This window comes from Rhinolophus ferrumequinum, chromosome 17 (genome assembly GCF_004115265.2).
Source record: "Rhinolophus ferrumequinum isolate MPI-CBG mRhiFer1 chromosome 17, mRhiFer1_v1.p, whole genome shotgun sequence".
Classification (NCBI taxonomy): domain Eukaryota; kingdom Metazoa; phylum Chordata; class Mammalia; order Chiroptera; family Rhinolophidae; genus Rhinolophus; species Rhinolophus ferrumequinum.
In genome coordinates, this window is record NC_046300.1 from 42446590 (window position 1) to 42459366 (window position 12777).

Consider the following 12777-nt stretch of genomic DNA (forward strand, 5'->3'; position numbering starts at 1 on the left):
ATTTGTATTTATATCAAGGGCTGAACCCCATTGGTAGGAGTGTGAATTGGTACAATCTTTTCTAGGGGCTTTTAGCAATGGACTGATACTTTGAGCCAGCAATTCCACTTCTAGGAATCTACTTTATAGCAATACTTGCACATGTACACAAAGTCTATATTACAAGGATGTTTACTGAAACATTGTTTGCATGTATGAAAAATGGAAACACTCTGTCAATACAAAAATGTTTAAACAAATGATGCATATCCATATTTTAGAAAAATTCGCTGCTGATAAATTGAATGAGACAGATCTATATATTCTGACATGGAAAGATGTTCCTGACATGTTTCTATCCTACGATTCCATTTAAAAATGTTATTAATGTTAATATATTCATAGAAAACTATCCGGAGGAATATGTACCAAAGATTATCAGTGGCTATCTCTGGGGAATGGTATACATAATTTTGTAGTGTTTACATTTTTATGAGCATGGAGTACTTTTGCAAAGAGAGAGGGCAAAAAAAAGAAAGAAAAAAAAACAAACCAGAGTTGAATTATTACCTCAAGGGAAGAAAGGAAAAAAACAGTAACACGGCTGGTAGAGATTTATTCACTGTCTTTGGGTGAAAGGTTTTAGTGTAATTTTGCAGTAAATGCTTTTCAGATTCTGGCAATTGGGCAAGGATGATATTTAATCAGAATGAACCAGAATGACTATGCTCATACAGAGAGGCTGAGACACACTGTGTCTCCCCCCTGCCGCCCTTATCCTGCCTGCTCTCGGTTGTCCCTTTGGCTACTGCTGCTGCTCTTCGACCTTGGCTGATGGAATAGAACCAGCTGATTTCCCATTTCCTTCTCTTGCCTCACAAGTTGCCTATTTTAGAAGGCACTAAAACAAGGTGGTAAAGAGCTTGGCCTTGGAGTTCAGGAGTCCTGGTTTCAAATCCCCTAACTCTGTGACTTTGAGAAATTTGCTTCTCCTTTTAGGCACTGTTTCTTCATGTAGAAAAAAAAAAAGATACTCTTAAGAGAACCTGCCTCATGGGATCTTTGGAATGATGAAAAGAAATACGGATAGAAAGTGCTTGGGAATAGTAAATAAACAAATGTCACCTATTACTAATGTCCCCGTGTCCTACCAATTCTTCCTTGGTGGAATCTCTCCCATCTATCTTCTGCCTGATAAACTCCTATTCATCCTTCAAAGCCTGGCTCAGATGCCATCTGTGGGGACAGAGCCCCAGAGATCAGTTTCCAGGCTCTCGGCCTCACATAGAAAGGTGCTGGCTCAGGTAGTAAATGGCCATCAACTGTGATTAGATGGCCATCAGCTGTGACTAGTTGGCTGTCAGCTGTAACCAGCGAGGCTTTTGTGTCTCGACCGGCCACTGTGGAGAATATGTGAGGGCCCTGGCTGTGCCAGGAAGTCTGGCTGTGCCCAGAGAGAGTTCAGTGCCCTGAGAGGCGCTGGCTGTGCCCAGGAAGTCGGGCTGTGCCCAGAAGGACTGGTGGTGCCCTGAGAAACCCTGGCTGTGTCCGGGAAGACTGGTGGTACCGTAAGAAGTCCAGGAAGTCTGGCCATTGGCCACTAATATAACTGCTGTGACTATGCTAGCAGCAAATGGGGGCCTAGCAAGGAGATGGTGGCTGGCAAGGGCTAAGTGTGGATTGCGGATTGCAGATAGGCAGATTGCAGTTAGCAAATAAGGTTGGTTGGCAGAAAAGCGGACAGCAGGTCGCACGTCATGTGAATCCAGCCTCCGGTATGACTATAGTGGTATGACTCCCCTACCTATGGCTCCGTGGGTGTTCATTTTGGGCCTCACCATGTCCTGCGTTCTTGTGTGGGGAGCGGGAGCTGAGACCCCACATGACACCCTGCACGACACGCTGCGAAACCTCCTCTGGTCTCTCCTCGCACACTCAGAACTGATTAGTACTCCCTCATCAGAGCTCCTGCAGGGCGCTGGGAACCCTGCTTCACACGGCACGTTATATTCTGGGTTTGCTTGTCTGTCTCCACAGACCCTGAGCTCTGCATGGCCACAGCCCTGTTCTAGTCATCTCCAATTGTCAGCACTGACCTCTGTGCCAAGCCGTGGGTTTGAATCCAAATTATCAATTTTCAAATTAAATTAATCCCATTCCTGCCTCTATCATCCCAGGCCAGGTGTCTTTAGTTCACGGTGAAACTATGGTAACAGCTTCCGAACTGGTCATCCGGCTGCTTCTTTCCCCACCGCAATCCAGGCTAACATTGGAGCCTGACAGGTCTGTGGGGACAGAGCCAGGAGTGCAGTTTCCAGACTCTCGGCCTCACGTGGAAAGGTGCTGGCTCAGGTAGTAAATGGCCATCAACTGTGATTGGATGGCCATCAACTGTGGCTAGTTGGCCGTCATCTGTAACAAGTGAGCCACTGGCCACTAATATAACTGCTGTGGTTACGCCAGCAGCAAAATGGGGGGCTAGCAAGAAGGTGGTGGCTGAGCTAGCAAGCGTGGATTGCAGTTAGCACAGCGGAGTGTGGGTTGTGGATTGCAGAGAAGTGGACAGAAGGTTGCAGATAGTGTGGCTCCTGCTTCCTGCGTCTCCAACCCAGCCACCAGCGAGACTATAGTGGTGTGACTCCCCTACCTATGGCTCCGTGGGTGTTCCTTTTTGGCCTCACCATGTCCTGCGTTCTTACGTGGGGAGCGGGAGCTGAGATCCTGCCTGACACCCTGCATGACAAGGTCCCTGCTTAAAACTCTTCAAGGACAGAGTAGAATGGTAGGACGTGGAGCCAGACCTGGGTTTTAGCTCTGTTTTGCCACAGGCTGATGTGATCCTAAGCACATTGCTTTCTCTCTTCGTCTAAGCCTTAGCTTCTTCACCTCTAAAATGGAGGCAATAAGCTCCTCCCACAGGGCAGTAGAGGGGACTCAATAAAAAAATGCATGTCACGCAGGGTGTCATGTGGGGTCTCTAGTCCTGCTCCCCACATAAGAACGCAGGATATGGTGAGGCCAAAAAGGAAAATCCACGGAGCCATAGTTGGGGAGTCACACCACTATAGTCTTGTTGGCGGCTGGGTTGGAGACACAGGAAGCAGGAGCCACACGATCCGCAACCCGCCGTCCATTTGTCTCTGCCAACCAACCTCACTTGCTAGCTGCAATCCGCCCTGCTAACTGCAATCTGCTGCTCTTGCAGGCTCAGCCACCATCTTCTTGCTAGCCCCCCATTTTTCTGCTACCGTAGCCACGGCAGTTATATTAGTGGCCAATGACTCACTGGTTACAGCTGACGGCCAACTAGCCACAGCTGATGGCCATCCAATCACAGTTGACGGCCATTTACTACCTGAGCCAGCACCTTTCCACGTGAGGCTGAGAGCCTGGAAACTGCACTCCTAGCTCTTTTCCCCACAACGCATGTGAAATGCATCAACATTACCCAAATCTAGTTATTACTACTTCTGTTATTTTTGAGAGGCAGTGTACATAGGGAAGAAGGAAAGAATATCTGAAAAGTCTCTGTCCTGGAAGTCAAACTACATCCTGAATGGCCCTGTGATCTTGAGCACATTTATTTAGTTACACATCAAGAGGTGAGCCTTCACCTGGGGTCCAGTTTCCTCCCAGGAAACATTTAATGTGCCTTTTGTGAGACCAATCCCAAAGACAAAGAGGCAGAGATTCTTCTCCACCTTTAAAATTAAATACAAATATCAGAGCATTGGTGCAGCCCTTTATCATTTATGAAACACTTTCATACCCATCATCAGACTTGAAAAGGGCTTTATTATTTATTTTTAAGGAGAGCGCAGCTCACAGTGGCCCATGCAACCTTGATGTTCTCAGCACCATGCTCTAACCAACTGAACTAACCTGCCACCCCGAAGTGGGCTCTAATGGGAAGAAATCACAGACAAATCTTAACAGTGATGCCCTCTGGGTGGTGGAATTAGGCATGAGTTTAATCTATTTGTGTTTTCCTAACGCTTGAAAAATCTTCTACTATTTTGGAGATAGAGATAATGGTTGCACAACATTGTGAATGTACTAAATGCCACTGAATTGTACAGAATTTCAACTCATTAAAAAAAATTCTGCAATACACACGCATGGTTTTATAGTTTTATTAAATTTTTTTATATTTTTAAATAATTTTTAATACTATATTTTTATAATAAATTAAATAAATTAAAATTTTTAAATAATATATTTTATTAAACTGTGGTTTGAGGCGAGACCAAAAAAAGGATTCTTAAGGCTCAAAAGCCTTATTCAATTAGCTGACACTCTTCCCTCCCCATATGCGGAAGTCACAGGCCTTGGCTGCAAGCCTGCAGCGCGCTCCTCCGACCACCAGAGGTCTCTGCGAACCGCTCGCGTCCTCACACGCGGGTGAGCGCCTTCTCTTGCGCTTTTGAAGAGGGTTGCGTGGAGAGGCGTGGCCGAGGTTGGCGGCTCCTCGGCATGACTGTCTGCCTGGTCCTTGTCGGTCCCTACAGTTCCCACCCCCGGCCCCGGCCTTCTCCGGGTGGAGCCGGCCCCCGACTTTCATCCCCCCACCTTTAACTGCCCGCCCTGGTATTCGTCCCCCGCTCCTCTGGCCTCGGCCCTGCCAAGGGTCCCTTTCTCTGAGCCTCGGCCCCATGGCGCTGCAGAGCTCGGGGGTGGCCTTCCGCAAGATCCTGTCTCACTTCCCCGAGGAGTTGAGCCTGGCTTTCGCCTACGGCTCCGGGGTGTACCGCCAGGCGGGGCCGAGTTCAGATCAGAAGGTGAGCCCGGCCCGCGGCCAGCCCCATGCCGAAAATCGGCCCGTTCTCCCGACTTCCCTTCTGCCTTGGATTCCTCCAGAGCCCTAGGTGCCTGTCTGCGCACTCCACGTGTCAACTAGCAAAGTACAAACCGTATGAAAGGGGTCCTCATATAACGACAGCGTGAGCTGAGTTTCGAAGGATGAGTAGGAGTCCACTTCGGTCTAGAGTGGGAGATGCAATTAATTATGCGGAGACAAAAGCTGGTGCAGAGGCAAAATGGAAGAAAGGAAAAGAAGTAATTGCCAGGTGCAGGTTCAGTGTTCCAAGCCTTGGCTAAACATGGGCGCTCTCTGGGAAGCTTTAAAAAAATACTGATGCCTGGGTTACACCTGTGGAGAGGCTGCTTTATGAGGTTGGTGCAAAAGTAATTGCGGTTTAAAAGGTTAAAAATGTGCAAAAACCGCAATTACTTTTGCACCCACCTAATACTTGGTCAGGGATGAGGCCTGGGCTTCAGGAATTGCAAAACCAGGTGATTTTAGTGGTGAGCCTTGCTTGAGAGTCACTATCTGTTCTGTAGCTGTAGGAGAAAATACAAAATGACTCTCCTGACTTCAGGAAGCTGACAGACTGGTTGTAGGGCCAGGGCAGGTGCAGTGAAGTTAGCGAAGAACAGTTAGTGGGTGACCAGTATATCTACCCATGCTGAGGTCATTTAACAAGAGTCTTTGGGATTAGGCGTTGTGACTCTAAAGTTGGCTGAGCACAGCAGCAGCAAGGGTAGTTTTCCTTGTGATTGCAGACTTTTTTGGGGGGAAATAGTTTGCTTCCAAGGTAAAGACAAGGTTGAAGACCGCAGAACCGTGGCAGGCAAATACTTCCCATGTAAATGAAGCTGCTACTGACTTTTCTGCCAAGGTTTTAGAACTTTTGGTGAATTAATGTAAAAGGAGCAAAAGTCTAAATAGAGGTGTTCTCTACATGTGCAACTTGTGTTCTGAACTGGATTTCTACTTGCTGTAGTCCACGCATAGCTGAACAGTTCATTGTCATCTTTGATACACTAAGGAAACGGAAGAGTGCGGATGGCAATAGGGCCTCCTGGATTTGGATACCTGGCTCTAATCTGTGGCGATCTGTACTGTTGCTTGGATTTGCTGTTTCCCACTTATACTAGTATTTAAATAATAATTCTCTTTAAACTGACAGCATATGAGAAATTACAAATTACAGGTATATAAGAAATTATAGATTATAGTCTTGTTATTTTCCCTAAATATAATAGTAACATAATTACAAATTTTTGAAAAACATTGTCCACCCCAAATGTTACGTGTCACCAGTGGTTTGCGGATCATATTGTGGGAAACTCAGAGCAGGCCTTTACTTCCTGATCCTATAGCCACCTCTTCATTTTTCCATGCAAGTTTTCCTTTGAGCAGATGTGGAATTCCCTCCAAGGAAAGGTCCTTCCTTCTCTCTCTCTCATCTTCATTCCCTAGGAGTTAACAAGTCTCGTAGATTCCATCCAACACCTAAGTCTCTCTCAGCCCTACCTTTCGGTGCTTTTTCTTTTTTCACCTGGAATCTTGCTGTTAGCCTCCTTTGTGGTTTCCTGCCCTTTGTTCTCTCCTCCCTCCAGTGAGCTCTTCTCCTGCAGGAAAATTTCCTAGCATGGCAACCAGCCTCCGTCTCTAATCTCATCTCCCACCACTCCCTTGCCTGCATTCTACTCCAGCCATACCAAACCAAATGCGGCACCCACAACATGCCAGCTGTCATCCACAACAGTGTTTTCCTCTAACAAGACTCTTTCTCCTTCCCAGTACTTCTCCTAATACTTCCACCACACCTGCTTAACTCTTGCACATTCTTCAAGGCTCAGATTTATGAGTCTTGGAGAATGTGATTTTATAGGAAAATTTCTCCTTCCTGTTCTGACCCAATTTTGAGTGAAATTAGTACGTTTTGCATTCCTCTCTCAAGTCCATGCAGTGATAATTTGTCTATTCTCCCAGTAGACCTACCCCAGGACCGATCAGAGCTCATTGTAGTTTCTCAGTGAGTGGTTGATGAGTAGGTGAGAGAGAAAATAATTCTTTGTAGAGCTTATCCATATGAGGTTATTTCATCTGGAAGACAAGTGGAAGAGTGTATTCAGCAACATTTAGGTGAAAGGCAGTGTAGCATAGTGGTTCAGCACACAGAATTTGGAACCAGACTGTCTGCCACCCCCTAGCTATATGTCCTAAGGCAAGGAACTTACTCTTGGTTTCCTTTCCTATAAAATTGAGATAGTAACAGTACCTACCTTGTAGGATTGTTTTGAGGATAAAATGGGTTACTGTATGTATAATGTATAAAGTGTTTAGAATAGTGCTAGCATGACAATACGTGTTAAATAAGCGTTGCTGTTATTACGTGTATTGATGAAAACAAAGCTCACGTTGATTCTAGAGACTTGCTTCCACTTCTGTTGACAACCCCAGGTCTTTTATTAATCATAATGGCATAGACTATTAGAGCTTTCCACTCTATTTAGGTGCCTTTCTAGGAATTACAACTAAAATCATTCTCTCTCTCTTCACCTCCCAGAATGCCATGCTGGACTTTGTTTTCACAGTAGACGACCCTGTTGCTTGGCATTCAAAGAACCTGAAGAAAAATTGGAACCATTACTCTTTCCTAAAAGTTTTGGGGTCCAAGTTTATCACCACTGTTCAGAATAATTATGGCGCTGGAGTTTACTACAATCCATTGATCCTGTGTGATGGTAGGGTAAGTGCCTTTGGTCCTTTGTCTTAACTTGGGTTGTCATTAACCTTTGTTATTAGAATCCCAGCTAAATATGTATGTTCTTGCAGTCAGGAAATGTTCAAGCTCCTGCTGAATGCAGGTGGTCAAGTGTGACTGTCTTTATTTTTTGCCTTTGGCCAAGTGATTCTCAAATTTTAGTGTGCATCAAAATCCCCTAGAGTGCCTGTTGGACTCGCAGATTGCTGGGCCCCACCCTAGAGTTTCTGAATCCATAGGTCTTGGGTGGGGTTTGAGGATTTGCATTTTTTTTAATTGAGATATATTTGTCATGTAACATTGTATTAATTTTAGGTGTACAACATAACTATATGTATATAGTATGAGGTAAGTACCACAGTAAGTTTAGTTAATATCCATTGCCACACATAGTTAGAATTTTTCTTTTCTTGTGATGAGAACTTTTAAGGTTTACTCTCTCAGCAATGAGGATTTGCCTTTCTAACAAGCTTCCAAGTGATATTGAGGCTGCAGGTCTGAAAACCACACTTTGAGAACCAATGGTTTGGTCAGGGAAGGAATAGGCAAGCCTGTTAAGGGTCAGGTTGGAAATTAGTCTTATCTATATGGAAGGTCCAACACTCCCAGGAAGAATTTGGAAGTGAAGAGGATGTCATAGTTGGGAGCACATGGTGCCAGCAGGTGGGCGGAATTTGACAAGGGGGTGTTGAAGAGCAGGTAAGATGCACAGATTCCAGCAGAGGGTTGTCTGACAGCAGGAACCCTCCTGAACTGTCTTTCAGAGGAGGGGTCCAGTCTCTAAGAAGGCTGCCAGGACTAGGCAGGATTCCAGCCTAAGAGGACCAAGGGGGACTAAATCAGGTAGCTCCTACAGATAAGTTGGGCGAGGCATGACATATCAGTTCCTCGAGCTGTGCCAACACTGCTGGATGCTGCTGATTGCTTAGAGCAGTCGTACTTTGATGGGCAGATGAGTCGCCTGAGGATCTTGTTGAAATGCGGATTCTCATTCAGTTGGTCTGGAATGGAGCCTGAGATTCTGCATTTTTTTACAAGCTCCCAGGTGATGCTGATACTACTGGTCAGTGGACCACACTTTGAAGGGCAGGAGGTTGGAGTACTGACTTGACAAGGATTTCGAAGACCTCTCTGAACTTGGCAGGAGTGAGTGCTGTGATTGATTGGTAATGCCTGCATAGCCTTTGGGCCATATATTTACTTTTCTGGTTGAGGTCCAATCCTGCTCCACTTGCACTTTGCAGGTGAGAAAACCAAGGTTCAGAGAGAGGAAAAGACTTCCATAAGGTCATGCATCTAGTTAGTGACAGGCCCCTGACTTCCAGGCCAGCGGTGTTTCTGTTACCTCCCACCTGTTACATGCCTGCAGCAAGAAGAGCTTTCTGCAATACTGTAGTCAGAGTGGAGGGAAGAAGGTATTCAGCACAGCCTTCCATGTCCACTTTAGTTATTCCTAACACGTAGCTTTGTTCTTTCTCCATAATTAATATTATGCTGAGCCTATCTCTAATTAGTAGTTTTCAACAATATTATAAGCCCCAGTAACTAAATATTTGGGCATAATTATATGCCAATGGGACTGTACTTTTTAATTAAAATTCTTTAGCTACTTTTTAGATATTTGCAGCCGGAGAAGGCTGTTGGGACACTGAAGTTCAGCAGAGCGAGTCCAGAGATATTTGCTGAAGCAAATGGGATTTTGTAACGTGGAACAACTGTATTCATTCAGTATTTGTACAAATTACTATTGAATGAACTTGACCATAATTCCATGTGTTTAGCACTGATAAAGAGATTTTATTTTTGGATGTTGCTTTTAATTATGAAAGTGAAATATACCACAGCAAAAGAGAAATTCACCATGTAAAGGATGTCAGTAAAAACTTTTAATTAAAATTTCATGTACTTGGTGATGAAATGAACATTGGAAGCCCAAACTAAAATTCAGAGACCTGGTTTTCTCTCTGCTCTAATAGTGCCACTTTGGGCACATCATTTACTCTCTCTGAGCTTCAGGTTTCTTATTTCTCAAATGAGAAGCATGAGTCATGTTATCGCTTCTCAAACTGTCTGTGGTTATTTTTTTATTTCTAATCCATTTAGGACCAATACTGGATAGCCTCTTTGGAACTATCCAGTTCCAAAACTTATTTTAAAGGCCTAAAATAAGAGCAATTAGGCCTTTAACATCACAAGAACCTGAGGTAAAATTATGGTCACTTCACCTCATGTACCTGAGGGGACAAATCATTCTTGGAAATTAATCCTTTGAGAAAAAATTTGGTGGAGATATGTGATTTTACAAAGTAGGTGTTTTGGGTGGCTTTGGACTACTCTGGGCAGAAGTTTATTTCCTTACATTTTGCATTTGTATAATCAGCAATATGGTATTTTGCTTTTTCATGTCCATTTCTTTTCCAGCTTATCAAGTATGGGGTTATTAGCACTCGTATTTTGATTGAAGATCTCCTCAACTGGAATAACTTATACATTGCTGGAAGACTTCATAAACCGGTGAGTGTTTTGTTGGCTGCCACCAGTAGGAATCTCTCTCCTCTCTGAACCTGAGCTGACTTTGAGCTTTGATTCCAATGAGATGGAACTCCAGGAAATAGAAGTGAGTTTCAGACTCCTTTTACTCCCTACAGAATTCATCGCCAAACAATGTCTACGTATTACCCACACTACGCCTGCCCTGTCTCTAATGAGTCTTCAGTTCTGTGGATGGATCAGGCTCAGAGTTAGTACCTTTGGGCTGGGAGGAATGCAAAAGAAGTGCCCGGTGCCTCAGTGGAGCCTCTGTCAGCTCTACCCAGATCACCGTCTCTTCTAGAAGTAAGTGCCATGAGGCATTGTTTGCCAGTGACGCAGCCCAGCAGGGCCTTTGGCAATGCCTGGCACATCGTAAGCATTCAGCATATATTTGGTGAAGAAACGGGTGAGCCGGGTAGTCATCCTGAGAGGGCTGGGTTCTGATTCCTTTCATTATCCTCCTCAGACCAACAGTGAGATCCTGTCACAGTGTCCGCCCCTCATTCGGATACTGCTAGAGGAGGCGCTAGGGGGTAGGTGTCTCCTTGGGCTTTCATAGAAACAGAAAACAAAACAAAAGAAAGTAGAGAAGACTTGAACTTTTGACATGTGTTCACAAATATCACGTTTCTTCTGTTTTTGCAGATCTATAGTCTATTTTCTGAGAAGGGGTCTTTTCATACGAGTGTAAGAATTATGCAAAATAGTCACAGTTGCTAATCTCACAGCAAGGAAAAATTTTCTTTGTGCTGTCAGAGGGACTCAGGCCCCAAAAGAGGGTACATGGATTTTTCTCCAGTATCTCCCATAAGAGTTACTGTGCTGCTCAATCTTAGCTCGCGTGGTGGTTGTGTCATAAAAATCTCTATTGATATACATAGGTGGTCAAGATTCTCTTGGCTTGCATCTGGACTTAAAACTTAATGGTGTAGCTCATTAAAACATCCAGAAACACTTGATCAGGGCAATAGTTACATGGATATACCCATATGTAAAAATCTGTCAAGCTGTTCCTGTTAGATTTGTGTACTTTATGTAATTTTTTTCTTCATTAAAAAACATTCTTTTTATATAATGTCAAACAATAGGCTCACCGAAATAATTTCATAGTATCTATGTAGATGAATTTCTCATTTCTAGGCTGGATAACTAGTAAGACTCATAACTGAGCAAATGTCACTGAAAATTTTTAAATACTCTTTCTTTCCAAGTTTTTTTTTTCAATTTATAAAATGTGTAGCCTGATGAGACAGGTAATGAACATAGAATAAGAAGCTTTGGGTCTTATTTATTCCTGCAACTTATTAGCCGTTTATGTGAACTTGGGCAACTTATTTTGTCTTTCGGAACCTCAGGTAATTTATCTGCAGAACAGGGACAATAATATTTGCCCTGCCTACTTCATGAAGATGTTGAAAAGAGGAAGCAGAATGGTGATGCTGGAAAGAACACGGGTGTTTTAGAATCAGACACTCCCAGCTATGTGACCTGCAACAGTGATTTAATCTCTCTGAGCCTTGGAAATCCTCATCTGTGTTTAAGGCTGATGGCACTGACCTCCAAAGGCATTTAAGAAATGCCTAGATCTAAAAGGCCTGGGACTTAGTAGACAGGAAATGATCTTTCCTTTCTCTTTGCAATTGCCTATCTCGAGCTATTTTAAGATAAAATGATAGTCTGAATATGAAAATGGTGTATTATCTCTGTACCATGCTTTGTGCTTGGGATATTTCAAACTTCTTTAAAAATAGGCTTTAGAAAACAGAAACAACATGAAATCTCAGAATGTAAGCACTAGAAATAACCTCAGATTTCATCTAAATGCCATATATCCTGATAAAATAAAAACAGCAATTCAAGAAAAGTAATGGCTACACTCATATCATGCAAAGTTGCATTTCTCACTAACTAGGAGAGGAGAATGGTACTGGTGACAATGACAATCCCTCAGGCTTATTAAACATCTAGCACAAGAAAATGAGGCTATTTTAAAAATCCCTTGAAAATGTTGACCATAATACATGCTAAAAAAGAAAATAAAAAATCAAATGGGTGACTTAAATCTTCCACCTACTCCTGCCCTCTCCAATGGAAATCACTGTTAACCAGAGAACTCTCAGCCGTAACTATCTTTAAATAAACTTTTTACCTCTAGGTGGCAGCAAATATTAATCAAACTTGAAAAAAATCTGATGGAAAAGGGTTGGCAGCATTTTGGACAAAAAGAATGGGTGAATGTCTTAACACGCCAATAAACTTTCATTTTAAAAAAAATGGGTGACTGTCTTAAGAAAGAATTGTGAGAATATAAGTGTAAATTCTTTGTTTTTATGTGTTTTAAAAGAAGGAATTACATTAAATTATATTGTCTAAATCTCTAAAATTATCTTACACATTGCAAACAGAATAGAATTTCTCAATCACTAGCAATTTAAGTCTTTAAAATATACAGGAGGTGTGGGAACTCTCTGTACTTTCCATTAAGTGCTTGCTGTGAATCTAAAACTGCTCTAAAAAATAAAGTTTATTAATAAAAAAAGAAAAATGTAAGGGAGTAGTACTTTGCTTTAAAAGATGGACATTTCTGGAAAAAGTCGAATGTAAATTTAATTTCTATCATATTTTGCCATTAACTTACCTTATTATCGAGGAGATAACCCATTTTTATTTTTAGTGTAGCCTTAAGTTTCTGAGTCATTTTCCAAGTAAAGAA

The 12777-nt window shown here is 43.0% G+C and overlaps 1 protein-coding gene across 8 annotated transcripts in view; it reads left to right on the forward strand.

Annotated features, from left to right (window-relative positions):
• Positions 1 to 4442: 4442 nt before the first annotated feature.
• The window catches only part of TAMM41 (TAM41 mitochondrial translocator assembly and maintenance homolog), an 87666-nt gene continuing 79331 nt past the window's right edge, over positions 4443 to 12777 (forward strand). For 7 of the 8 annotated variants that reach the window (XM_033132812.1, XM_033132815.1, XM_033132816.1 and 4 more), the window contains exons 1-3: positions 4488 to 4757; positions 7335 to 7517; positions 9954 to 10046. In XM_033132812.1, the coding sequence (XP_032988703.1) occupies positions 4632 to 4757; positions 7335 to 7517; positions 9954 to 10046 (402 nt within the window). In that variant the 5' untranslated portion in view covers positions 4488 to 4631. Of the gene's footprint in view, positions 4758 to 7334; positions 7518 to 9953; positions 10047 to 12777 lie in introns of all 8 variants that reach the window. The other variant, XM_033132819.1, reaches the window with a different exon arrangement.